General features: G+C 34.2%; 1 protein-coding gene across 1 annotated transcript in view; it reads right to left on the bottom strand.

Annotated features, from left to right (window-relative positions):
• Positions 1 to 24,931, bottom strand: part of TBC1D31 (TBC1 domain family member 31) — a 75,262-nt gene that overhangs the window by 25,301 nt on the left and 25,030 nt on the right. Inside the window, exons 5-17 of the mRNA XM_051971039.1 lie at positions 22,786 to 22,937; positions 22,221 to 22,380; positions 21,479 to 21,679; positions 16,894 to 17,067; positions 16,488 to 16,567; positions 16,262 to 16,408; positions 14,477 to 14,610; positions 8,363 to 8,496; positions 7,746 to 7,925; positions 5,765 to 5,997; positions 4,941 to 5,093; positions 3,731 to 3,866; positions 1,449 to 1,541 (exon numbers count right to left, since the gene is read on the bottom strand). Coding sequence (XP_051826999.1) covers positions 1,449 to 1,541; positions 3,731 to 3,866; positions 4,941 to 5,093; positions 5,765 to 5,997; positions 7,746 to 7,925; positions 8,363 to 8,496; positions 14,477 to 14,610; positions 16,262 to 16,408; positions 16,488 to 16,567; positions 16,894 to 17,067; positions 21,479 to 21,679; positions 22,221 to 22,380; positions 22,786 to 22,937 — 1,977 coding nt within the window. The remainder of the gene's footprint in view (positions 1 to 1,448; positions 1,542 to 3,730; positions 3,867 to 4,940; positions 5,094 to 5,764; positions 5,998 to 7,745; positions 7,926 to 8,362; positions 8,497 to 14,476; positions 14,611 to 16,261; positions 16,409 to 16,487; positions 16,568 to 16,893; positions 17,068 to 21,478; positions 21,680 to 22,220; positions 22,381 to 22,785; positions 22,938 to 24,931) is intronic.

Below are 24,931 nucleotides of genomic sequence, written 5' to 3'. Positions count from 1 at the left end.
TTTTGCAAAATTTCTTGACCCCTTTATTCTCTATAGCAAGATGGGTATATTAAACTGAAACTATATTCACAGAAAGCTTTTTACTTGTACTATAAGATGAAAAGACTAAATTTCTCATGAAATGATGGTCCAACAATAGCTCTACCAATTTTTTTGTTTTTCCAAGGAAAGCATGAGAAACATCCTTGTTTAGTTGAAATTTTCTTTGGTCTTCTAAGTGCATCTTAAAAATAAAATAATTATCATTCAATTCTTCTAACAATAGTGCCAATTTGTTGATCACAGGACAAAGCTCTTATATAGTTGGAAAAGGACAGTTAAATAGTATCTACAGACCAGTAAGAACATCTAAATTCTTCCACCCTTTTGTCCCCTTTCCACCACTTTGCTGCCAATCATACAGAACTAAAAGCCAGTTTTTATTTTTCTTTATTTTCTGGGTATTTATGAGCAAAAAATTCATTACCTTATTGTCAATTTACTGATGATATGATTTTGTACTTAGTTAAATTGGTCCTCAGACAGAAGAAAAACTTATGTCTATCAGAAATGTACTTTTTAAAATAAAATATTTTTTCAAAGAGAAAAATTCAGGTTAAAATTTATATCTATGAAGAAAAGAATACAATAGAATTTATGAAAGCATGCTAACTCATGTCATAGAGAAGACAGAAAGAGACATGGATAATGTAGATTTTTTTTTGCTTGATTACGCTTATTTTGTTACAAATATCCCTTATAACTTGGGGAAGGGCAAGGGTAATAAATGTTGATGATAGTGTCAAAAACAAAAGAGGAATAAAAAGGAGTGACAAGCATCTTTACAAATGGACAGAAGAGAACAAAAGGCAGTTCAGAAGAGAACAAGTTAGTACAGCTTTAAAAGTACCGTGTTAAATTTATAATATGCTTTAAAAAAGAATAAAGCAACTGTGATAGAAATTCATGGTTTGATGTATAATCCTTTTCTTGAATTCTATATTGTATATAGAAATGTTCCCTTTTTCTAGTGTTATTAAAATCTTGATAAAACTTTTTTAAAAAATGAAAATACAAAAACAAAAGGCAAAACAAAAGTATTTAACAAATTACCCTCATCTTTCCTTCACTAATCTGAAGTAGAAAAGTTTTATATAATAATGATTAATAGACTAGATTGTCAACTTCATTTGCATGAAATTCATATGTTAAGCTCCTAAAAACCGAAGTTCTCTCAGGAATACTACTATTAATTTTCTTATAGCATACTTATAAAGGTAAACTTCAGCCTTACTTCCATCACCCTTGAATTTCAAAATTTCAGCAGCCATATACCCACCACTGAGCACCAATACAAATCAAAAATCTAACTTTGATCAGTATGGATAAACCAATAGTGAACTGCTCTAGCCTAATATAAGATTTCTCAAAACCAGACTTTGCTCATAGTTGCAAGAATTAATTTATACCTGTTCCAAGAATCTTCTTTGAGTTTCAATTTCTAACTTTTGTAATCCTACTTCTTTGGCTATAGTTTCAACTTCTTCACCTCTCAAAGATACCTAGAGAAGAACAATGCAGTGTTACAAAACAAATTTGCAAAACACTTTCATCTCAGAGCTAAGTATTCTTAAATTGATAAACACATTGTGAAAGTGGGTACAATGATAGTAAATAGGTGCCTGAATGAGATATTAAAAAAATACTGCTCCTTGATTTCAATATAAATAATCTTTCATTTAAAGTTGTCTCTTAAATTAAGAGAAAACACTATTACCATATGTTCATTTCTGAAACTCATAAGAACAGATGGTAATTCTTACCATTTTTGTACTCTAGTTATAAACTGGGGCAAGTTGAAAAATCTAAAATCCCAGCTGCTATAACTTAAATTGATAAATCTTACTGATTAAATGAAGTATTTAATGATCTTATCTATGGAAACTTTTAAAATCAATACATTCTAATGTATGGCAGCATATAATTCCAAGTTTGAATTCTTATACCCAATTGAGATCATTTCACTAGTTTTTATAATATGTCTATCAAATTAACCTAAAGGTCTCAGCATTGCTCGTGTTACTTACACACGTCACTTGTCTCTTGTACAGAATGTTTCAGAATTCTGAGTAGAGTTTTAGGCTTCAATAACTTCAGAAGTACAAGTGTCACAAACTTACCAATAATATTTGCAAATTTAATTATTTAGTTTTTGTTGTTATGCATTGTGTGTATGGCAGTTTCTAGATGACACTTTTTGAGATTGTTGGGTCAGGAGAGAAGGTCTCTTGCTTGGCCACCTTTCTACTCAAATTGTTTCCACTCAATTATTTCTTGTGAGGTCATTTCAAAAAACTATTCTTGGAATGATTATAAGGCTAAGATTACAAACACAATTTTTCTGGTGGGAAGTGTATGTAAGGACTGAGACGATTGGGAAGTAAGAAGTAGGAAGGGTCCAGTTTAGAGTGATTTTAAAAGTCAGAGGATATTTTATTTGATCCTAAGTACCCATAGAATTCACAGAAACAGGGGAAAACAAATTCAAACTTGTTCTTTAAAAGAAAGATCAATTTGACAGATGAATGAGAATATATTGGAGAAAGGAAGACCAACCAGGTGTAACCAACCATTTATCCAGGTATAATGTGAGGAGGGCCTGCACTAGAGTGGTAGCAATATTGTAGGAGAAAAAGGGGGATTTACAGATGTTATAAATGTGAAACTGACAAGACCTGGCAATAGATTGGATGGAGAGGTTTAGGAGTGAAACTGAGGAGATGAGGATGATATCTAGATTGTGAGCGAGGATAACTGGAAGGATGGTGGAATCCAACAGTAATAGGGAAGTTAGGAAGAAGAGAGGCTTTAGAGGGGGAAATAATATGTTAATTTGGACATTTGGATGTTGAGTTTAAATGACTATAAGACATTTTCTGAGTTTTACAAATTATTTTATAAGTTTGAGACATCTTTAGATGCTGATGGGAGATGGGTGATCAAGAAAGGCTGGGTGAATTACCTCACAAATCAATCAAGAATCAAGTCCCTATAATTGTTCCTCTCAGCACAATGAAGAGGAAAGTCATGACATTCCATGCAGTAATTTTGGAAGTGCTTTATATCCTCAGTATTCCCTAAAAATCCTAATGGCTTGGTCTTATGGACACAATATAAGACACAACTTTTCTTTATGCTTATTGAAGACAACAGAATGTTTTCTTGTTAGAGGACTATGTGGAAATGTATTAGTTTGTACATACAAGATTTTCCCCAAATAGGAAATGGGAATATTTTTAGAAATGAAAAGAAATACACCAAATTCTAGCAACAATTAATCTATGGGTGGGAAAAATCAAGACCTAAATTCTCAGTCTTCAGTTTATTAATATTAGAAAGAAGATATACAATATTGCACACTTCAAAGAAATGGGAAATAAGATTAATTTTAAAGCTCACAAAATAATTTGAATAAATTAATAAATTCATTAATAAATGAATAAATTGAATAAAATGAATAAATTACTGTTTATAGTAAGGTAAATGATATCTGAGTATAAGGAAAATATTCAAAGAAGATAAAAAGACACAGAAAATTCGGGTTATTCTTTTACTACATAAGTTATCCTAGTACAGAAGTATATTTTTCAAATTTGAAAAAAACTGTCTTGTTCCAACTTTTTTGAATGTGTCAGTAATATGATCCACATAATAATTTCTCAGGAAAAATACTTAAATAAGAATAACAAACCTTTCTTTCAATCTCATCATCTAGTCTTCTCAGTTCCATTTCACGGTGATCCAGCTGATTCTGCAGAAAACGCTTTCTTGAAGCATTAAGGAGCTGTATTTCTTTTAATTTCAGATCTCTTTTCACGGCAACTAGTCTTTAAACCCAAAATGCAACAAGAACAAATAAAACCTTTCCAGATATAGCTCTAAATCAAAAAATATTAAATTTTGCAACAACAGCTGGCCTTCACCTATTCTCATCTACTTTCTGTTTAATGGGTTCCATTGTTCTACAGCTGTGTTTACAACAGGGAAATGAAAGCTTTACAATGATAAAACAAGCCTGAATTCACTATGACTAGAAAAATTGCCTATGCACCATTGGCCATCTTTCTCATACTCAAAAGTTCCTCTGTTAAGTCTGTTACCCCAATTGTTGTAAACAAATGAAAACCCATTTCTAACTTTTGTTCAAAAGAAGAATGTGACATTTTGTGCCAGGCTAGCTTCAGCAGCATTGGGTTGTTTTTAGTATTTATTAAAAGGAAGCCAATGGCTTGAAGGTTTTTTTTTTAATTCATATTGCAAATAAACTTCTTAAGCCACTACTATAGAATACGAATCAAAGCATACTTCACAAGTCCAATTAACCCACTCTCAACAATTTTAATTAACAGATATTTTGAATTACAAATTTGTGAGTACAAAGAGGCAGTTTACTAGAAGAAGGACTTTTTCAAAAGACAAGTTCTGAATAGTATAATGGAAGGGATTACATAGTCAGGAAAAAATTTTTAAGACACATATGTGCTATTATAAAGCAAAACTAACAAGATGGTGTTACACAGAATTTGAATGAAATAAACCAGCAAAAGCTGGTTTATCTAGAATTCTATTAACTAGAACTTTTGTGATTTGTCAATAAAGCCACAGATGTTCATGATGATAGATAGCTCTGTGGCCACATAAAAAACTGCAGTGCTTTTCAAATAATCAAAGAAAAATTAATTTATATTCAGAGTAGCTCTAGTATAAAGTGGGTTTTATTACATCCTACTTATCTGACACTTCACCAATCTCTGTATGGTATAACTGTATATGGAAATTAAATGCTTAACTAGAATGCTCTTAAGCTAAATGATACTGAATTTCTAAAGTTTAAGAGTAAAAAAAGTAAAAAATAATGCAATTGATCTCGTATAGACAAGACACAATTTCCTATTATGTACCTATCTCTTTGTTCTACGAGCTTCTTCTCCTCTTCCAGAAGAATATCCCTCCTCTTGTCCTCAGCCTCACGCAACAACTTCTGTTTTTGGTACCAAACTTGGTCTTCATCTTTCTGTCGCATTATTTCAGCTTCCACTTCATGTACTGCCTGCCTGAGTTAAAACATTTTCAGGTATTGTTATGAAAAATGACATCAAAAGATCAATACCAATAAAAAGGTCTTTTGCTTTTTAAAGTTTTTTAAATGAATGTAAAAATTTACTAATCTACCAAGACAGGCTTGATTTGGGTGGACACTAGGATTATGTTTGGACAAAATAAAAATTTTAAATGCTTCAGAAAATGCTTTCTCTAAGTGTTAAGAAGTAGTACATTTTTAAAATTTCAGATCTTTTTTCATTATAAGTAGTCTTTAAATCTAAAGTGAAACAAGAAACAAATATATCTACTATATATACTAAATAGTATATACATATGTATATATATATATATATATATACACACACTAAAATACCTTTATTGATATAGCTGTAAACTGAAAAAATATTAAGATTTACAACAGCAGAATGGCCTTTACCAGTTTTCTGATGAATGGCTGAAAAAATGGTTAAAAAGGGTTTTAAAAAACCCACTTTCTAAATGTGTTCTTATGCATAACCCTTGTTTATATTCATAAGATATTCAGTTTACACATGACAAATAACCATTTTTCACTTCAGAACAAATGAGATAACATATAATGAATTTTGCGAACTTTAAAAGGATAATCATAATGTTTCCATTATTACTATTATTACTGTTGTTATTATTATTCCATCATTACCTCTCCTTTAAGTATTCCAGTTCATCATTCCTTATCCTTTCTAGTTCTTGAGTTTGATAGTCCACGATGAATTTGGGATACTTATTAAAGACTGGGTATTGGCTTTTTGTCAGAGGTATAAAGTCATCAAGCATGGTCTCTGGATGAATATCAGCTGGGGTACAAAGCATGAGGCGATAGGCTTCTTGAATTACAACAGTTATATCCATGTTATTACGATGATGGAAAAAATACTGTAAGAAAAATTTCTTTTAAAAATAAGGTTTTTCTTTTTGTGAATGCAGTTATAGAGTATTACTTCTTTTTAAAAAATCAAACAAGTTTATTTTCAACAGGGAATTTTCCCAGGAGATACAATACTTTTTAAAAAACATACATGAGTCCTGGGGCAGCTAGATGATGCAGTGGATAGAAAACTGGTCCCAGAATCAGGAGAACTTGAATTCAAATTTGAGCTCAGACACTTAACCTCAATTGCCTCAACAAAAAACAAACACCCATAAACAAAAATATATATGTACATGTGTTTGTGTGTATATATAGATAAATATCCATATCTATACACACACAAAACAATGATCACCCACAATTCTACATGACTGAAAAAACAGCACATTCTCCACTTTTTGACAAAGAGGCAATAAATCCAGAGTATTGAATGAGACAAACTTTTTTTGGAAGTGACCAACATGGAAATCTATTTTACTTGATTATGGGTATTTGTTACAAATGTTCTTTTTTTCCCCCCAGGTGGGTGCTGGAGAGAGTCAAGAAGATCGAACAAGAAAATAAATGCTTGTTATGTGATAAAAAAAATTAAAGTGTTTGTAACCCAATTCAGCATAATGGTCATTATATAATGCCTTAAAATTTTAAGACATATTAGAGAAACAGTCTCAAGAAATGTTGCTTTTTTCACTTTTAATATTCTTTTCTTTTTAATAAACTTTTTTTTCATGTAACAAGCACTTTTTTTCTTGTTCTTCTACCTTCTCTCTGCCCAACCCTCATTCTAAGAAAAAAGAAAAAGAAAAACGAACACTTGTAATAAATACCCATAATCAAATAACACAGATTTCCATATTGGCCACTTCCAGAAAAGATCTCATTCAGTACTCTGGATCCCTAGCCTCTTTATCAAGAAGTGGAGAATGTACTTCCTCTTCAGTCTTGTAGAATTGTGGGAGATCATTGCACTAATTAGTTTTTCAGTCTTTCAGAATTGTTCATTTTTACAGTGCTGTTACATAAATTGTTCTCCTGGTACTGCTGATTTCACTCTGCATGAAGAAATGTCTTGAAAGCAGTAGAGATTGTTATCTAAAGTTGAAGAAGTTCCTAGTTAGACTACCAATGAAGTTTCCATGACAAAATGTGATCATCAATTCTGAATATTTATATCAGTCACATTTATGAAATTAAGCAGAAGGTTGTCTGCTAGAAGAAAAATCAGCAAAATGTGGAAAGAATTCTGAGCCCTTTAGAGAACTAACTAAATATGTCTCATAGGCAATAAATACTTTTATGTGAGCAGGAAAGGTTATCAGTGCTGTTGGATTATTTATTCTCGGTGGATACAAAAAAACTTTTCATTCTAATAATTAAAATTGTTTTCTTCAAGCTCATGGTTTAAAAAAAAGGAATATTAAAAAGTGAAAAAAGAAACTTTACTTGAGGCTATTTCTCTGATATGCCTTTAAGTTTTAAGATGGGTTACAAGTACTTTCATTTTTAAAAAATTAAATATTATATGCTTTATCTGTCAAGAAATAGGATGTTACAAGTACTTTCATTTTTAAAAAATTAAATATTATATGCTTTATCTGTCAAGAAATAGGATGTTTCTAGTAGGATAATCGGTATAAATTATATTTAACAATGAAAAAGTAAAAAGCATAAAATCCAATGGTATTGTGACTATTTTTTGGCAACTAAAACACACAGATGGAGAGTTTCAATTTACAAAATTACAGATTTGTACCTCAAAGTCATCTTTATGATTACAGTTAAGTAAAGGTGCCTTGCAGCAGATGTTGTAGGCCACAACAATCATGAGTAGGAACGAAGGATGGTTAGAAAAGACATTGTCAAAAACTTTAAGCCATTCTTCTCTTGTAAGAACCTCTGAGAATACCGTTTCTAGGAGGGGCCATGCATATAACTAAAATGAAAAAGAAAAGACTTATTAGTTTGATAGGCACATTTCAAAATGAATGTACTGATAATGCTGAGTAATTCTGGTTTGACAACAGGAGATTGACTGTCTTGTATTAAAAGAGGTGTGTATGGAGGGAGCTAATGTATTTAGAAGATGGAAGTAAAGAGAAAGTCTGTGAAGAACAAGGAGTTTATAACAGCACAGAAACAACAAAAACATTACACTGAAGTTATCAAAAATTTCTGTAATTTTTACCCTTTATTACTTTATAGGTTTTGGAAACAGACAAGACTTATTTCTTAAGAGGACAAGTGTAGAAGATGCTGTGCCATTTGTGTAAGGTTTTACAAAGTGAAAGTGTGCCACAATTTGGACTGATACCTAAGCAAAGGTCAAATACAAAGGGCAGCTTTGGTCCCTAGAAGCAGAGAACATCTTACCTGGGCTGTAATTCCACAGTTCATATAGTGCTGCAGCAATTCCTTGTCATGATGGGCCAAAAGATTTTCTATTATACTGAGGATGTTGATAGGTGGATTAGGAAAATATTCAAACCAATGCTGACACCAATTAACTGTGAAGGAAGAAATGGATAATGATTACATTCATGTAGTGCCCTGTTTTCTGTGAGAGCACTCTGCAATCATGGGGTAGTATGTGATAGTGGAGAGAGGATGGGGCTTTGAGTCAGGAAGGTATGGGTCCAACACTAAACTATGGATTATGATCTGCTTGGTGAAAGTCATTCTTTACACTAATGAAATCACAGGTCCTCCATGTACTATGTGATCCCTGCTGACTAAAATATGTCCACTTAAAGCACTATTATTCAAATGTACAAAAAGCAGAGGACATAGATTTCTGTATTACAACAATAGACTAAATAAATAACCTCTCATTCTTCAGAAATTTTGCAAATTCACTGAATTTCTAAAAGGCAATGTGTAAGAAAGGAGTAAAAGACAGCATTCATAAACCTAGGCAAAACTCATAAATCTCCAAGTACTATTTGTTAAAAAAAAAACCCATAACCACTTTTTAAATTTAAAAATGGAGGAGAAATTCTTATAAATTATAACTAGAAGGTATACAAATCACCCCTTCATGCTGACATTGTTGGCCCTACTCTGAAGCCTTCTGATGGGAAAGGCGGGGAAAGAGGGATTTGGCTTCTGAAAACCTAAACCATTGATCATATGCTCCTTTGATGGAAACGATCATGATGTGGACATACAATATTTTCCAAGGACCAATTTAGCAAAATCCCCAGAGGCTCATCACCAGTTTGGCTGCAAGGTAATGAATTTTTGGATTCAAATATTATTGAGGACTATGTACCAAGGGATAGGAGGGCTGGCAAAACAATATCAGTGCAGAGAATATCCACAGTAAAAATAATAATAATAAAAATTAATTAAAAAAACCCAAAAGTATTAAGTATTAAATTAAGAAATAATCAACATCATAGAATCATAGCATCAAAGCTGGAAGGTACTTGAAAGATTGTCTAGTCCAAGCTATACCCTGAAACACAAATTTTCTCATCTATAAAATCCCTAGTTTAGTGGTTATTTAGCCCCTAATTCAAGACTTTCTATGATGAGCAACTCTACTGGACAAAAAAAAGACAAAATCTAATTATATGGAAAAATTCCTAAAGATTGAACTTAAATCTGGTTCTCTGAAATTTCCACTCACTAGTCCAACTTACTGGTCTCTGGGCTCAAACAAGATGAATCATATTTCTCTTGCACGTGACAATCCATCAAATCAATAAATTATTTGAGAAGCTAATCTTCTGCTAATGCTTACTATTCATTAGGCACCCTGCTAAACACTAGGGATAGAAAGACAAAAATGCATTATTTCCTGCCCTCAAGGAGCTTACATTCTAATGGAGATGAAAGCATGTACATAAATAGGCATAAATACAGACACAAAACCAGAGTAGATACAAAGTAATCTTAGAGGAGAATTTACTAGAAAAGGCATTTTGCAGAAAGTGGCATTTGAATGGGAGTCTAAAAGAAAGCCAAGGACTCTGAAAGGTAAAAGTGAGGAAAGAGTTCATTTAAGGTAAATGGGGCAGAAAGTGAAAAGGCACAGAGACAGGAAACTGATTGTCTTGCATTAAAAGAGCAATTAAGGAGGGAGCTAATGTATTAAGAAGATGGAAGGAAAGAGAAAGACTGTGAAGAACAAGTTTATATTTGATCCCAGAGGTAACAGCACAGAAACAACAAAAATGAACTTGGACAGACTTGAAGAGATAATAGAAGTTAGAAAGGTTTGCTTACGGTCCAGGGAGTCACAAAGTCGGACAAAATTGGATGACTGGAAAACAGACCGCATTAGTTTAATGAGTAGGAAAGGTGATGTGGTTAGACCTAAATTTCAGGAAAATCACTTTGGCAACTCTGTGGAGGATGTATTAAGGAACAGGAGGGCCAAATTAGAGGCAGGGAGACTAATTAGGAGATGACTGAAATAGTCCAGCTGAGAAGTAGGAAGGCCTGGATTAGAGTGTGGCTGTATAAGTGGAAAGTGTGTGTGTGTGTGTGTGTGTGTGTGTGTGTGTGTGTGTGTGTGTGTGTGTGTAGGGGGATGAGATTGAGAAGCTGCAGATAACACCAAGAATTGGAGGCTGGATGTCTGGAAGGACAGTGGTAAAGTTTACCTTAACATTAATAGGGAAATTTTAGAATCAGGAAGGATGCATCTGCACATCTGCATGTGTATGTGTGTTAGTGGGGCACAGAGGATTATAAGAGAGAGGAGAGAGGGAGAAAGAAAAAGAGAAAGAGAGAGAACGAGAGAGGAGAAGACAGGGAAGGAGAGGGGATGAGAGGGAAGGAAGAGAGGAAGGGAAGGGAAGAGAGAGAGGGAGAGAGTACCCAGTGAGTGGGACAAGGATGAAAATCAAAGAAATCTAAAGAGTAGTCGACTCAGGCAGAAAAAGGACCAAGAAAAAAGTGATATTCAGAGAGGAGAAAATATCCAGGAGCAGGTAATCAAGTGTTAAATGATGTAAGGAGGTTAAGATGAATGTGGATGAAGAAAATGCATTTAGATTTAATAATGAAGATATCCTCGTAAACTATGGAGACAACAATTTATACTGGATAATGAGGTCTAAAGGCAAGCAGAGATACTATGTATAAGTGGATATCAAGGAATTTAACTGAAAAGAAAAGAGAGACGTGATGACAGTTGAGAAAACAGAATCTTGTGAAGGTTTTTAAAGGATGGGAGAGATCTAGATATGTTTATGGGCAGCAGGGAAGGAAAAAAGACACCTATAGAAAGACTGAAGATGAGAGAGAAAGAGACAGAGGGAGAAAGGGAGATGACAACAGTTTGGACATTCTGCTGGAAAAGACGAAATGGGATGAGATCAAAGATACATGTAAGAGCTGGCCTTAGCAAGAAGGGACACTACTTCATCAGAGGAAGTAGAGAAGAGAATGGGAAATGAATTAAAAAGAGATATAAGAGGAAAAGCAGAGATGAGAGAGTTGCAGTGAATAGTCTCAATATTTTCATGATATATGAGAAGCCCTAAGGTGAAAGGATAGGAGAAAGTGCTGTGGAGTGCTTGAGGAAAAAAGAAGAAGGTACTGTGGTGTGGGGCAGAGAGCCAATTAGAGACTATTGGAAGGAATGATTTGCTGCAGTGATGCCTCAAGTGAGATTAAAGAATATGGATTGTAATGGATCCTCTAAGCATGGTTGCCTGACTTCTAGCTCCATTCAGCAGATGATGAGAATAAACCAGAGTTAAAGGCTGGCAAGGACTAGAAAGCTCAGGATTCAACAGGAGAGAATAGTGGAGATTTGAGTTAGGACTGGAGGTCACCGTGAGGTCAAAGAACATGTTTAAAATTAACTTTCACATCATTTCACTCTAACACCTTAAACATCTTCTTTTACAATGTAAATATTCCCAGTTCTTCAAACAATTCTCGTATGACATGGTCTTATGTCTTTCTACCATCTTGGAAGTCATCCCCCCTCAACACATTATGTTACAGTGTCCTAATATCTAGGACACAATAATCTCAAAGCAGAAGTCTAAGATTTTAAATGAAAATAGGTTCTGAAAACCATCTTTAGTTCTATTATATTACTAATGATTAATAAAAAGCACCAAACATCTTCAATTAGACTTTCTTCTTTTGTTATATAAAGGGTGATCCACTGAAAATAAATCCCTAATCAAATCCTATATTAAATGGCCCTGCTATATCAATTTGTCAACAGGCCTATTAAATAATGGAACATAAAACAACAACCAAACTAATAGACCCCAGGTTAAACACACCTGATTAAATGAATGTTGTTTAATTAAAGGAGAACTCTGACACACAGAGTCAATTTCCTATGGCTTCTGGTAAGCTGTATCTTGTAGGATGACCATGAAAGTCCGAGCCAGAAGTCCCTTCTCTATATTTATTGGAACATGTTTTTCTTTTGTTCTGATTATAATGGTTGTAAGAGAACTCAGAGCTCAACAGAGGGAAGACCTGTGGGCAGGGTGCTGATAGGACGACAAGGGAGCAGAAAACTGTGTGAAGGCCAATACCACTGCTCACCACGCCGAGATGGATGGCTTTTCTTGGCAGTGAAATGTATTGTGGAGATGGCTAGAGGGTGTCATTTAGCTGATGACCTATTTCACAGAGCCCTCCTTGTGCTTGGGTATGACTGCAAAATAATGAGAATAAGTAAAGATCAGCATAGGGAAGAGGGCTACTAAAGGATATAAACTTAGATGGTCAAATGAGTGTTGCCCTCCAAAGCAATCACTTGTGAGCATATATGTTAATCTCTAGGAAATGTTCAAAATATCTTGGAAACTCCTTTTTGAGAACTTTCTTCTATGTCAGTTTATGACCTTCATATTAGACAATCTTACTGTGTAATAGTCAAGGGGAGCTAGGTGGTGTAGTGGAAAGAGCACCAGTCATGTTGTCAGGAAGACTTGAGCTAAAATCTAGCTTCAGCCATTTATTAGCTGTGACCATGGAAAAAATCATGCAACCCTGTTTTGCTTCAATTTCCTATTCTATAAAATGAGTTGGAGAATTGGAGAAGGAAATGGCAAATCAATCTAGTTCCTCTGCCAAGAAAACCCAAAAAAAGGATCACAAAGAGTCAATATGACTGAAATGACTGAATAAATTGTGACCGTAATGTCTACCTTTGTCTAAAAAGACTATCACATGACTTACTCATCAAACTTGGCTTTGTAAATAGCCAAAAATCAATTCCATCTTTAAAGGACAGACAATTTCCCATCAGTAAAGACAATAAATTTTCTAATTCAAAAAAGTAAGACAGGTGCCAATTTGCATGAGGGATGGTTTCTAATCAAGAAAATGAAATTGGCAAACATTCTGAAAAAGTCCACATTAATGAACATCCCAGAGTGAGAATGGCCATGTTTCATTTGTTTCAAACAAACAAAAAAAACTCTTATCTTAGAGAGTCACACTCACAGAGCAGGTCTACTCCATGTGGAAAGCGCATTTTTCATTCTTACCAAAAATACATAAATCATAATCTCAATTTTTTTTTACTTCTATAAGTAAAATCTACTATTTCCAGTGATGTGATCAATAATATAGATGAGATCTAATTTAAAAAAATTTTTTTTAATTATAGTTTTTATTTACAAGATACATGCATGGGTAATTTTTCAGCATTGACAATTGCAAAACTTTTTGTTCCAATTTTTCCCCTCCTTTCCCCCATCCCCTTCCTCAGATGGCAGGTTGACCAATACATGTTAAATATGTTAGGGTATGTTAAATACAATATATTTTTACATGTCCAAACAGTTATTTTGCTGTACACAAAGAATCAGACTTTGAAATAGTGTACAATTAGCTTGTGAAGGAAATCAAAAATGCAGATGGACAAAAATAGAGGGATTGGGAATTCTATGTTCATAGCCATATCCCAGAGTGCTTTTGCTGGGTGTAGCTGGTTCAGTTCATTACTGCTCTATTGGAACTGATTTGGTTTATCTCATTGTTGAAGAGGGCCATGTCCATCAGAACTGATCATCATATAATATTTTTGTTGAAATATATAATGATCTCCTGGTCCTGCTCATTTCACTCAGCATCAGTTCATGTAAGTGATGAGATTTAATTTAGCTGATGCTTTCTTACTTACTGAGAGATATATTAAATTACTTCAAGTCAAATTTGATTTCTTATTTGAAAAAGTGAGAAGCTAATACAACTTCAAGAGATAAGCAATAGAGGCCTATTCCTTATACTGAGCCATATGTATCCAACCAGACTATTAAGATTTGTTTTTTTCTGCAAACAGGCTTCAGTTGTCCAGTTCAGTTCAACTCTCAAAGTCATTATCTACAAACTCCTAACTCAAACTAATCAGACTGAAAGTTTACAGGTCTAACATTGAGAGTAGTTTTTTTTTCCTTCTAACTTCATTGTTAACTTCAATGCTGTGGGAAAAAGCACTTCAAAAAATTCATAAAAATTCACTCTTTAATTGTAATTACTTGATAAAATTTTACTTACTTATGAGAGTGGCAATAACTTCAAAACAGACGAGCTGGTTGTTCTGGAATAATTTTACGAATGGAAATGCTAACAGAGGAAGATATGGAGTGTCACCAAAGATAGCAGACCAGTGAGCTAAGGCAGACATGGTCCTGTGAATGAAATAATGCCCAAGAGGCTAGAAAATATTTACAGGAGTTTAAAAAAAAAAAAAAGCATGCTCTACATTGGTTAAAGGGAGATTTTTGTTTTTTGGAAAAAATTCTCCTAAGTAATAATTATAATTTGAAGATTCACAGACATATGTATGACTTGGCACTTCCATAGGAGAAACTAAGCTTTTGCTATTTTTCCAAGAGGCTGCTGGGTCCTGCATAAAGGTTATTACAAAACTAACAAATTAGGAAGATGTGGATCTATCCTGCCATATCAGAATAATCTAATCATAAAACAAGTCTTAAGAATCACTAGTAGTATCTTAATTGGAAGAATAGCATTAATCCCAAGATTCTAAGTTTTAATTCATTTACTGCTTCTTAAAAAAAATATGGCAGCAGAGCAATTCAGTATTTAATCTTCCCACCAAGGGAAAACAATCTTTTAGGTTCTTTTCCAGCTCTAGAACCTTTGACACTGTATTGAATAACACTTCTGAAAATGTAGCAATATTACTCACTGATAAGCTTACAATTAAAGAGATTTAAAATAAATTTCAAAAAGTTTCAAAAAGTGTCAAAAAGCACAATCCAAAGAAAAGTAGAATAAGGTTTTTTGCTTCAAATGTTAATCATTTTTTTTTCCTGTGATTTTGTGCTTATTACAATAGTGAGAGTGGTTATCCAACTGTGAAGTGGACTATTCATAAGAACCCAAGGTTACCTACTGTCAAAAAACAACTGGACCCAGGACACTATAAATAGAATGCTTCCCCAAAAGGCTGTGATTCAAGAGGCCAGAAACAGAGGGTGATGGTAAGTCTGTATACAATTTAGATCATTTGTAACTCTTCTCCCTTCTATTAAAATGGTTTCTGAGACGTGAACAGATTTCAGTTCTATGCTGTATGTTGGCCATATTACATTGTTCTGAAGATAGGGATAAGGATGGATCCTGAAGTTGTGATTTTCATTGGTGAGGAAACGCTTTCTACCAGTGCAAGTTGACACCTTCTCTGCAATTTCTGGCCTTAGAGAGTAACCTAGAAGACTGATAGGTTAAGTGACCTGGCTGGAGTAAAAACAGCCAAAATGTGTTAAAGGCGGGTCTTGAACTTAAGTTCATTTTTAAATAACTTTAAGCTATTAACAAAAGACAAGGAAACTTTAAACAGTTAATAATATGAGGAGAAATAATACCCTATTTTATCTTTTACTTTTCACATGACCTAATATATAATTAGAACTTTTTCAAACCAAAATACTTTAATTCAAAGTATGAATAACAAATTCAGAGATAACACACAGAATAATACAGGCTGACATTCTGCCACATGGATAAAATGGGATGCTCTCTCAAGTACAAAATAGGAGTAAGGAGTAAGGCTCTACCTTCTCCTGAATTACATCTTAAATGTGGCCTTATTGTATTGTTCAGTATCCTGGGTTCTGAGAACATTAGACATATCCATATTTTAAAATGATTATGAAAACATTCTAATGTCAAATAAAAATCATTTCTAGATTACACATACTATCCCACTGGTGTGGAGAATTGAGAACTAAGGGCATACTTTATCAATAAATCAATCAACATTTATCACATCAATGGATTTCTAAAAATACAATATCTAAATATTGTACATACCTCTGTAAAATTCTCAGTAATTTCCTACTCTTGATGGGGTATTTTTCATGAATGTTGAGAAATGCACAGTGAGTACCCTTATCTAGTAGACTATTAAATGCTGAATAATTTTCTGGCAATTGTAGTAGAGAACGCCAAATGAACATCCTGAAATTAAGACATAATTTTACAAAAAGTTTCTCTCCATTAACCAAGAATAGTATTAAGGAATTTTTTCCCTTCTTACCTGTATTTTGTTGGATATTCTCCATAGCCTCTCAATAAAGTTTGTAAGCTTTTTTTGCATAATCCTTCAGGAAGGTCATTCTACAAAGAGGAAGATGGAAACTGAATCATTTTCTATGTGATGTTACCTATTTCTTTACAACCTAGATCTTCTCTTTTTTGCATAAACCTATAGCCATCTTTGAAGTAACATTTGTTTCACTGGCCTTTTAACCTACTTCTAAGGATATTTTTAGAATTTTAAAAAATAATGTTTCTTTAGGTCTTTTAGTGCTGTTGTCTACCATTCAAGTTTTGATTAAATGTTGGGCAAGGAAAAGTTATTTGGGGAAATCATTTTCCATAGTCATCTCTTAGGAATATCTTTGGCAAAACTAAAGCAAGTCAACTAATGGCCATTATCTCACCTCTTTATTTTCAAGGTTAGTGTCCATCATGTTTCTTAATATTCTAGTTGTGGTTTTGCAATCCTTTGCTTTCCGTGGTCGCTGTACCTTTCCTCCTATCACTCTTACTTTAAGCTGACCTGGTCCTGTCTTCTTGGATGAATCTTCAATTACTTTCACTAAAGGAGGAGGTGGCTAAAAGATAAATAACAAAGTGGTTACCTTGGAGCAAATAAGATTGCTAAACTAATTCAATTTTACTGTCTATGGTCATTATTTAGGCTAAAGTCCATGAGAAATTTCTGAGAAAAAAAAAAATTTATTTTCCATCCTTCCTTCTTCCCAACTTGGTTCCTTTTTTTCCTTCCTTTTTTAAGCCTGAGTCTTCCTATCTTTCTCAATCTGACTGGCACAAGAGCTCCTATCTGTTTTCCTCCTGCCTCTCTAGGCAGCGTGGTGGACTCTTGCTTCTGAAGGCTCACATTTTAATGTCACACACAGTATGGATATGTGACTGTTTTAGCCCACTGTAGCTCAGAACTATCAAACTCAAGAGATCTACCAGCTTTACTTAGCCTTCCTAGCAGCAGGGATTTCAGGCATGCTCTACCATATCCAGCCTTTACTTTTTGAGAAACATTTCAAAATAATTCTTTGAAGAATCATCATTCAAATACATGAAATAGATGAATCAGATGGCAGTTATAAATGCTGTAATAATTCATTGTCTCTATAAAACAGGCCTTAAATCAGATGAGACAAAAGTCATGTATGTGCCAAAATGTTTGTGGCAGCCCTGTTTGTAGTGGCTAGAAATGGGAAAATGAATGGATGCCCATCAATTGAAGAATGGTTGGGTAAATTGTGGTATATGAATGTTATGGAATATTATTGTTCTATAAGAAATGAACAGCAGGATGAATACAGAGAGGCTTGGAGAGACTTACATGAACTGATGCTAAGTGAAATGAGCAGAACCAGGAGATCATTATATACCTCAACAATGATACTGTATGAGGATGTATTCTGATGGAAGTGACTATATTCGACAAAGAGAAAGATCTAACTCAGTTCCAATTGATCAATGATGGACAGAAGCAGCCACACCCAAAGAAAGAACACTGGGAAACGAATGTAAACTGTTTACATTTTTGTTTTTCTTCCCAGGTTATTTTTACCTTCTGAATCCAACTCTTCCTGTGCAACAAGAGAACTGTTTGGTTCTGTACACATATATTGTTTCTACGATATACAGTGACATATTTAACATGAATAGGACTACTTGCCATCTGGAGGAGGAGGTGGAAGGAGGGAAGGGAAAAGTCAGAACAGAATTAAGTGCAAGGGATAATGTTGTAAGAAATTACCCAGGCATATGTTCTGTCAATAAAAAGCTGTCATTTAAAAAAAATGAGGCAAAGGTCAGTGGCATCAGTGGTAAAAATATTGGTGACTGAGCCAGAGTTTGAGGTTTTCTGGACAAAGGTTTGATATGTGGGAGTCAGGTCACCTGGCTGGACAGTACTTACAAACAGCAATCAAGGTGAACAAAACCAAGGCTCCAAAGGGAAAACAAAGTTAAAGGGGATCAGGAGCCTGAAAAAGAGTGTAGAGTCTTCATCTCTTAAATGGGAAATAAATTGGTCTGTGTCCTGATGGCATGAGAAAGTTATCTAATTAAATAACTAAATGGTAAATGTTCAAATGATAAATAAAAGATTCAAAAGAGTAGAGATTTAGTATTGGAAGAGATTTTAGAGACCATAAAGTACAGATAATCTCTGAGGCCATCAGAGATTAAGTAACTAGCTCTGGGTCACAACAGGTAGAGTCAAATTCAGGTTTTCTAGACTTGAAGCCCAGCACTTAACTCACTCTAATTAACAGAATAAAGTCTATTTAAATTAACCAACAACTATGTGCTGAGTGCCTGCTGTAGGTTTAGCACAAACTATTAAGTAATGTGGTATATTTAAAAGTGATAAAGAGTACATGGTCTAGTGTAACTGGAGAAAATGAAATCAGTATAGAGCAATTAACAACTAAATGGTGTGCTCAATAGTTCAGAGGAAGGAAGGGAAAATACATAACTTCTTAAATCTTCAACTTCCCAGGAGTGGAAACATCATAGGTTAAGATCCTATATTAAATTATTAGAAGGATCATAGCAGTTCCTAAAGGTGTGTATGTGTCTCCTTCACTCTCAACACTGTTAAAGACTGAGGTTTTTTCAGATTAAAATGGAAATCAAAGATGGCCCTGATTAGTGGAATCAAGATATCAGAGAAGCAAGAATGCTGGGGAGGAAAAGAGGTTTCTAAGAGATGTCATGAGTACAAACAGCATGAAGTCCAGGGAGCAATAAGACAGGTAATAGTGAGAAACCTCATGGTAAAGACTGGAAGACCTACAGTGGCAAACTCATGTAATGAATGGACTGGGGTAAAGATGAGTAAGGTAGGGACTGTTCCCAAGGTGGCTGAAAAAGTGCTTGAAAAATAGGAGTGAGAGTTAAACACTCCTACTTAGTGATGAGGAAAAGAGAATTCCCTTTCCACAGAAGCAGCAAAGTAGATAGAGTGCTGGTCCTAAAGTCCAAGCAACCCAACTTCAAATCCAATCTCAGACACTTACTGTTTTACTATGGGCAAAGCAATTAACCTCTGGCTGCCTGTTTCCAGCATCTACTTCTCAGGGCTGCTGTGAGATCAAATGAGATCATCTTTATAAAGTGCTTATAAGGTCCAGTGCCTGGCACAAAGTAAGGCTTAATCTATACCTGTTTTTTTTTCTTATGCAGGGAAAAAGTAGCACTGGGGAAAAGAGCGAATGAGAGTGAAGGCAGGAGATTCATAAGAACAGGTCAATCAGGGAGCTAACAGAAAGGAAAGAAGGCTCTAAGCCCACACCCATGGTTTGGTCTAGAAATCTATTGGGATTATGTGATAATCAATTCTGATGTTCATGGCTTTTTTCAACAATGAGGTGATTCAGGTCAATTCTAAGACTTGTGATGGACAGAACTATCTACATCCAGAAACAGGACTATGGGAACTGAATGTGGATTACAACATACTATTTTCACCTTTTTTTGTTGTTTTTTTGTTTTCTCACTTTTCCCCCTCCTTTTTCATCTGATTTTTCTTGTGCAGTATGATAAATGTGGAAATATATATAGAAAAACTACATGTTTAACACACATTGAATTATTTCCTATCTAGAGGAGGGAGTGGGAGGGAGGGAAAAAAATTTGGAGCACAAGGTTTTGCAAGGGTGATTGTTGAAAACTATCTTTGCATGTATTTTGAAAATGAAAAGTTATTATTGGCTTCAGACAAAGAAATTGAAACTATTTCTATACATATGAAAAGATGTTCCAATAATCAGAGAAATGCAAATTAAGACAACTCTGAGATACCACTACACACCTGTCAGATTGGCTAGAATGACAGGGAAAAATAATGCGGAATGTTGGAGGGGATATGAGAAAACAGGGACACTGATACATTGTTGGTGGAATTGTGAATCCATCTAGCCATTCTGGAGAGCAATATGGAACTATTCTCAAAAAGTTATCAAACTGTGCATACCCTTTGATCCAGCATACCCTGTGATACTACTGGGCTTATATCCCAAAGAGATTTTAAAGAAGGGAAAGGGACCTATATGTGCAAGAATGTTTGTGGAAGCTCTCTTTGTAGTGGCCAGAAACTGGAAACTGAGTAGATGCCCATCAATTGGAAAATGGCTGAATAAATTGTGGTATGTGAATTGGAATATTATTGTTTGGTAAGAAATGACCAGCAGGATGATTTCAGAAAGGCCTGGAAAGACTTATGCTGAGTGAAATGAGAGAACCAGGAGATCATTATATATACTTCAACAACAATACTATATGATAATCAGTTCTGATGGATGCGGCCATCTCCCACATTGGAAATCAGTTCCAATAGAACAATAATGAATTGAATCAGCTACAATCAGCAAAAGAACTCTGGGAGATGACTGTGAACCACTACATAGAATTCCCAATCCCTCTATTTTTGTCTACCTGCATTTTTGATTCCTTCACAGGCTAATGGTACAATATTTCAAAGTCCGATTTTTTTGGTACAGCAAAATAACTGTTTGGACATGTATACATATATTATATTTAATTTATACTTTAACATATTTAATATGTATTGGTCAACCTGCCATCTAAGAGAAGGGATGAGGGGAAGGAGGGGAAAAATTAGAACAAAAGGTTTTGCAATTGTCAATGCTGAAAAATTACCCATACATATATCTTGTAAATAAAAAGCTATTAAAAAAAAAAAAGTCTATTGGGACAAAACACAGAAATGGGATAGTGGGTGGGAAATAGTTTCAGGAATACTCAGTTTCAGAAATGTAGACATCATTTAAAATCACACAATTACAGTAAGTGTTAGAGACACAGATGTGGAAGTCAACAACCCAAAAAAGAGAGGGGAAATTAGTTAAGTAGGTGAAAGAGGGAGTATAAAAAAGAGCAAAAAAGTACACAGAGAAATACACAAAGCTTACTTCAAATGGCACAGTATTTAATAAGTCTTTGATGATTTAGTATGCCTTCATGTCTTACCTTATTTATTTCTTGGGTTAAAACCTGAACAGAATATACATTTAGGCTCCCATTTTCCATGACTGATGTAATATATCGCCCATTTGGACTAATTACTGATGTGCTGATTCCTTCATCAAGGGTCCCAATATCAAAAAGAAGTTTGCAGTTTTGTATATTGATAAATCTCATAATTCCATCTTGACCCAACACTCCAAGAATCTAAAACAAAGAGACAATGTCCAATTATAGAAATATTATTTTAAACACGTCTCTGTAAAATCTGTTAGGACTCAAAACATTTTACTGGAAATATCTTAAGTATGAGGACTAATATAGGTTCTTAAAACAAACAATAAATAATCAAGACCAAGCTAGTGATAGGGATAGGACTTGTGATTTCATTAATCATACCTGTGAAACTTCCTCTTATCAATGCAGGTTGGCAGCTTCTAGTCCTAAGAGTTACTTAGAAGCCTGAGAAATTAAATGACTTGACCAACGTCACACAGTCAGTATAAGTGAGATTCAAAACTCATACTCAAGTATTCCTAGTTGTAAGGTTGATTCCCAATTCTTACCTCCATGCTGCTATACAAATAAGAATAACTATAAATTGGGCACTAACATATAGTATAAAATCTGACCTGAAAATTAGATCAATCAATCAGTCTCTTTAGAAAATAGTTTACAGCTCAGAAAACATATATATTTAAAAAACAACAGCAACAACATATTTTTGACTTTAAAGGACAAAACTAACCTGATTAGAACCAGCATCAAAACTGTCAGGAATAAATTCTATATAGCGAATGGATCGGATTTTTGTAGGCAACTGGATTATTCTAAATAACTGCTGAGTTTCCAAACACCACAAGTGAATATGGTTCGATTTACCTCCAGTAGCCAAGATTCGACCATCTCTACATAAGACAGAAGTGAGAAATTTTAATGATGTCATAAGTTACTATTGCATTATTCCTTAAAAATTTTTTCTAGTCAGAGAAAATAATCATGTTTATAAATATAAAACTTTACGTTCATATGTAATACTTTATATTTATACAAATATGATATACCTTTCTAAACATACACACATATATAAACCTATATGATTAGAAAGTAGAAAATAGCTGTCATGATACACAGAAGAAAATAGAAACAGGCTTTCTGCTCCAAGAACTCCCTCTCCTCCTACCCATTTTTGTCTTAAGGAATGGTTCACAAAAGATAATAATACAATTTGTTAAACACACACACACACACACACACACACACACACACACACACACACACACACACACCCTTCCCGTCTCCCCACTACATACCTGGTAACAGCAAAAACTTTGTACTTCAAATCCGACCCAGCTGGTGGTGGTGGAAATTGATATTTACAAACAAGTGTATCGCATTCCCAGGCAAAGATGGAATTGTCTTTAAAACAGCTAAGGATGATATTGCTGAATGGAAGAAAGAACACCTGAATGGAAAGAACATATGCATTTTTTTCCAATAATAAACAAAATTCTTTACTCACATTTTGCAACAATAAACATTTTCACTGAATGAAAATATAATATTAACTTAATGATATTATTTCAATACACTTAACATCAGCCTTACTGGAAGGTTCTCAAACTTATTTCCACCATTCCAATGATGGGCAAATGAGGGTACTAAAGGCTAAATGAACTGGTGGCAATATTAAAAAATAAGATCTTAGTCACATAATTTATTTTTTTCTACTATATAAATACTAATCAATGTTTTCACTGAAAAACACTACTAATGGTTTGAGATTACTTTTCACTAAAGTATATTAAGCACCTACTATACCAGGCACGATCCAGGTGCCAGGTACTAGGCACTATCAATACTTGATCACTGGATTTGAAGTCTGAGGATGATGGGCATTTGATCCTGGCTCTTCCTCTTCCTACCTATAAGATCATGAACAATGATATGACCCTCCTGGGGTTAAGGTTCCTTATTTGTAAAATGAAGGCATTGAACCAGGTAAATAAATAGGTTCTTTTTGACTCTAAATTTATGATCTTATGATCACAATATCATTAACAAACTCGACATATAATAAATATACACTAAAAATAAAACACGATATGTTGTACTAAGGCATGTTCTACATATGTAAGAATGCTAACTCAGTTGTAGACTGACATAACTGAATTAGGATAGAATAGGGATGGAATAGGGCTCTCTCCCTATCTTTTGTCTTTTCTCTTAGGCCCCTCCTTCCCAAAGATGGGCTCTGGTAAGGCTCTATATGAACTGCTCTGTTGTGTAAGAAATACTTTTAATATGAAGATCTATAACAGGATCCATCTGATGACACGTTTTAAAACATATATCCTGGGGCTCATGTCATAAGAAAGAAATCTGAGAAAATCCTTGTTAAAAAGGAATTTATTTTTCCAGAAAGGTAATAAATGTTATTTCTTCTGATGAAAGCAAAAGCTTATAAATAAGTGAGCAGAAACTATTCTATAGGATTAGCTTTGCTATATTAGGGATTAGGTGATTGTTCATTAGTAGGGGATAAGATTTTAATAGACATCATTGTCAATGGAAACACCATTATCTCTTGCTTTCAAAGCTTAAGGAATCTTCAATCATGTTCACTTCCAAGTGATAACTTCTTTATAAACAGCAATGGAAAATGCTCTGTCAGAGCATACTGGTCTTTCAGGGAAACTGGCCTTGCCTTAAGTACTTCAGGACTCTGGAGTTCCAGTTACTAAAAGTTAAGGGAAAATGTTCAAGAACAGTTTACTGAACACCTGCTAAGGGCAGAGTCCTGCTCAATGGCACTTCTTTCAGAAAGTGGTGAAATATATTCTTTTGCATGCATCACAATGACTTTTCAGAATACAAGAGTGATTTCCCAGGGATTCCAGTCATTAAAGGAGTAGAGATAGCATTGCCAAGATTGCTCCCTGAAGAGATTAGTAGGAGTAACAATAACAATCCTATCAACATTTATCTGGTACTTGATGGATCCCTAAGTGCTTAACACATTATTTCATTCAATCTTTACCAAATGTCTGAGAGGCAAGTACCAGAGGTGGTGTTCTCATTTTTAAGGAAGAAGAAAGCAAGGTTGAGAAAGGTTATGTGACTTCCCCATGTTTATACTTATAGGTGAACAGGCAGGATTGGATCTCAGGCCTCCTCTAACTCTTGTTCTATATGATCTCTGCCCAATAGCTCACTGCCTCTTCTCAATAGCTCATGGAAATTGCCAGAACTCTACTTCAGCAAAAGATACTGAGTTAAAATGAGATCTCATCCTTTTCAGAAGTTAAGTTGCTAGCCCTGCTGTTGTAGAGCACAATGACCCCTGACTACTCAGGAAAAGGATTTGTGCTAGTGAGGCTATTTTGGAAATCATATTGTAATTCAAAGGAAATATGATTTAACTCACAATTTTTCAGAAAAGCTTTAAGTTGCATAAAG

Source organism: Antechinus flavipes, chromosome 1 (genome assembly GCF_016432865.1).
Source record: "Antechinus flavipes isolate AdamAnt ecotype Samford, QLD, Australia chromosome 1, AdamAnt_v2, whole genome shotgun sequence".
NCBI classification, from domain to species: domain Eukaryota; kingdom Metazoa; phylum Chordata; class Mammalia; order Dasyuromorphia; family Dasyuridae; genus Antechinus; species Antechinus flavipes.
Note: the sequence above shows the minus strand (reverse complement) of the source record. Positions and strands in the feature narration are given on the sequence as shown.